The 3,350-nt window shown below is 46.0% G+C and overlaps 1 protein-coding gene across 4 annotated transcripts in view; it reads right to left on the minus strand.

Annotated features, from left to right (window-relative positions):
• LOC111864674 (inositol-trisphosphate 3-kinase homolog) overlaps positions 1-3,350 on the minus strand; it is a 155,415-nt gene that overhangs the window by 43,163 nt on the left and 108,902 nt on the right. The window contains exon 1 of one of the 4 annotated variants that reach the window (XM_023852088.2): positions 2,588-2,791. The exons of the other annotated variants lie outside the window; for them this stretch is intronic. Coding sequence (XP_023707856.1) covers positions 2,588-2,710 — 123 coding nt within the window. The 5' untranslated portion in view covers positions 2,711-2,791. Of the gene's footprint in view, positions 1-2,587; positions 2,792-3,350 lie in introns of those variants that run through there. 4 annotated transcript variants of the gene reach the window in all.

The following is a 3,350-nucleotide window of genomic DNA, read 5'->3' on the forward strand; positions in this document are numbered from 1 at the left end:
ACAGTGAATTAAAGTTCATTAATTGTTAATAAATGCACGAGTCGATTTCTGTTTAATGATAATAGAATAACAATATAATAATATTATAGTAATAAGTTGATCACGTTACGTATTTATATTAATTGTCTGAGGGGAATAACATTTTGGTGTGCCGTGTTGAGTCATGGATATTTCATGGTGTGCCGCGAGTAGAAAAAGGTTGCGGAACACTGTTATACAATACCAGACGATGGATAGAGTCCAAAATATACCTTATAGTTCTGTACAGACTTGTCATGTTACAGGTGCGAAGCCTGCGGCCTGTACACGAATGCCTAAAACCCCAAACCCCAGGTGACATAAAACAGATGGTAAAGTACGACTGGAAAATATCCAAGAGCAACAAGCGTCAAGTGCTTACAAGCAGAGTCGTCAATAAGACTACCTCCAGCTTCTAGCCACAAACAGCCAATCAGATATACCTCTGCACAGAGTACCCGAGATGACAAGAAGAAAATTGGGGGAATAAGAAACAAATGAACAGTGGAAAGCGAGGGGAGAGAGGACGTGATACGTGCCCTGAGGCCTATTAATATATTTGACACGAGGTGATGTACCTGGCCCAGGACAGGGTACAGAGGCGGATTCATGAGAACATGGCAATGAACCTAGGGAAATTCTGGAGTAGCTGAGCAACTAGCCTTAGCTTCTCAAGCAGGACCCAGCTCCAGGATACGACGTGATCAAATCAGATACCAAAACTGGATAACATTCTTTTATTAGAGTCCGTCGCAACACAACAATACAATGGTCAAGGCTAAAATTAGCTTAGCTACATGTTTCGGCTATTAAAGATATCATCAGACAAACACATGATTACCATATACATACATACACATACACATACACGTATATGGGTTTAATAGCCGAAACATGTAGCTAAGCTAATTTTAGCCTTGACCATTGTATTGTTGTGTGCGACGGACTCTAATAAAGAACTGTATATATCACAAGAGGATACAAGCAATGAAAATTACAGAAGCTCGATAACATTACTCGCAAGTAACCACGGATGCTGAGCACGCTGCATCACAGCACTGCATACACTGTCGCCGTCTGTCTTTACATCCACCCGAATCGAACACGGAGGGGACGTTGCCGAGGCATGGCCCATTCTGTGTCACATAATACTGACCATGCTCGACACGTTCCCTACGAAACGAAATATGACTGTCTGAGTCTGTCAGAACGCACGGCGGTACACTATCCCACGGCAACGTAAACCAGCTATTCAAACTAATGCTAAGGTAAGGTGCATGTGGTAGCTTAGTTGGCTGCCACTATGTTACAAGCCTGAAGGTCGCGGGTTCGATTACCGATGAGGCAATTTTTTTCTTTTTCAGTTGGCTTAATCCTTCCAGCCGCTCTACGACCCTGGGATCGACTCAGCCTCTAACAGAAATTAGTACCAGGAATCTTCTGGGAGATAAAGGGCGGTCGGTCGGCTCGTAAGGCTGACAACTTCACTGCCATCTGTGAGCCGACTTTCTAGAAAATTAGCTTTGACGTCTCACAACCCTATGGGCCTCCACGGTCCGTTACAGGGATGGCTAAGGTAAGGTATAGGTGTCCCTGTGCGTAATTAAGCACCAGGCCATAAGGACTAATGGAAAAATGTAGGATAGTTCCACCCAGTTCCACCAGTCTTCCCCTCGGCACTGTATGCAGGTGCCTGGTGAAAGAAAAACACTGCGCAGGCGTGGACGAAATGGGCGTCCAGGGGGACGGGCATGAAATCTGCTTCCAAACTTGTGTGCCACACTGCTTCTCTCTTGGTGACCACCGTACAGTATTCAAAATATGGGAACGATATTTTTAAACACTACTTTTAATCTGTTGCATTACTATGCTACACATTTCCTTTTAAGACTTCAATTTTTTCCCCTAAAATCCAAAGAACTGGACTCGTGTCCCGTGTCGGGTTCTGATGAATACCGCAATTACACTACGGGTGCATGAAAGGCGGGGAATGTGAGAAGCTGAACAACTATCAGCTTTTCAACCAGAATTCCTGCTCTATGAGACTCTTTTTATGCTAGTTGGGTGGGACTTTTTTTATGCTAGTGGGGTGGGACTAAGTCCCTTGTACTGCGGCCACTTCTGGCCTATTGTACCAGCCCCAGATGATAGGTGAGGATGTTTGCGGAGCAATTGGTGGAATGAAAATTGGCAGGGGAAACAGAAGTACTCGGAGAAAACCTGCCCCAGCGCCACTTTGTCCACCACAAATCCCACTTGACCAGACCCGGGATCGAACCCGGACGGCCGCGGTGGGAAGCCAGCGACTAACCGCTTGAGCTACGGGGCGGCCCTATGAGAGTGGTTACATCAAACATCCGACTGGCCTCTGAACAAGGCACCAGTCCTGCAGTTGTGCCCTATTTCTCTGCGTAAAGTGTTCGTCACTGTTTTCCCAATTTAACTAACACAGAATATATACAAATATATTTCGGTTCTTCAACTGTTACATGATGAAGTTTGTGGGTGAATTTACTTTTGCATTACATTACAGTCTAACGCGCGACAAGTTGAAACATTTTGAAATTACCTTTTTGTTGAAGCGTTTGAATTCGAGGAGCCGTTCATATTGGTCAGCGGCCCGTACACACAACCTCATTGTGAATGCCTCCATCCTGGTGGGTAAAGGTGACAAGCAGCACCTACTTCGCATGTAAACCTGCGAGCACTAGACACGTCCGCAACGCATGAAAATAAACCTGCGCTTACACCGCGAAACAACACAACCGGCTGCTGGTTACTAACTGCAAGCCACGGCAGCGCAAGCCTCGCTTTTACCCCTCCACTATGGCGGGTCACGTGGTACTGTGACACGCGCGAATTCAGGACTCACAGTGCGTGCCAGCTCGCCAGGCAGACATGCCAGTCGTGCTTAAAACAATTGTTTTGTCCGGCAGCCCTACGTGAATCGTCTGGGACGAAGACATTCATTTGGATGACGAAACATAGTTTTAGGAAGACGCACTGGCACCATTCTGACAAACATATCTGTCTGCCATGCGAAACTGTTTGCTCTTTCCCGCTAAACGTTCCCCGTCTACGTGAAGATATACACGCAACTAAATTTCACCTGAAGTTTATAGCGGTTTCTGGAAAGTGATGACGCCATTTCGGGTGACGACAGCAGGTGCATCCGACTGTCAGCATCTCTATACCACACTGCACGGCGGAAGGTAGTACTCTCCATAATCAGAGCTGTGAGAACCTCAAACCCCATAAACTTTTACGTCTAGTTTCATATTCTCTGTCCTTGGAAGAACACAACGTAAGGGCGTGTGAGAACTGGACCGATG

Source organism: Cryptotermes secundus, unplaced genomic scaffold, assembly GCF_002891405.2.
Source record: "Cryptotermes secundus unplaced genomic scaffold, Csec_1.0 scaffold418, whole genome shotgun sequence".
Taxonomy (NCBI): Eukaryota; Metazoa; Arthropoda; class Insecta; order Blattodea; family Kalotermitidae; genus Cryptotermes; species Cryptotermes secundus.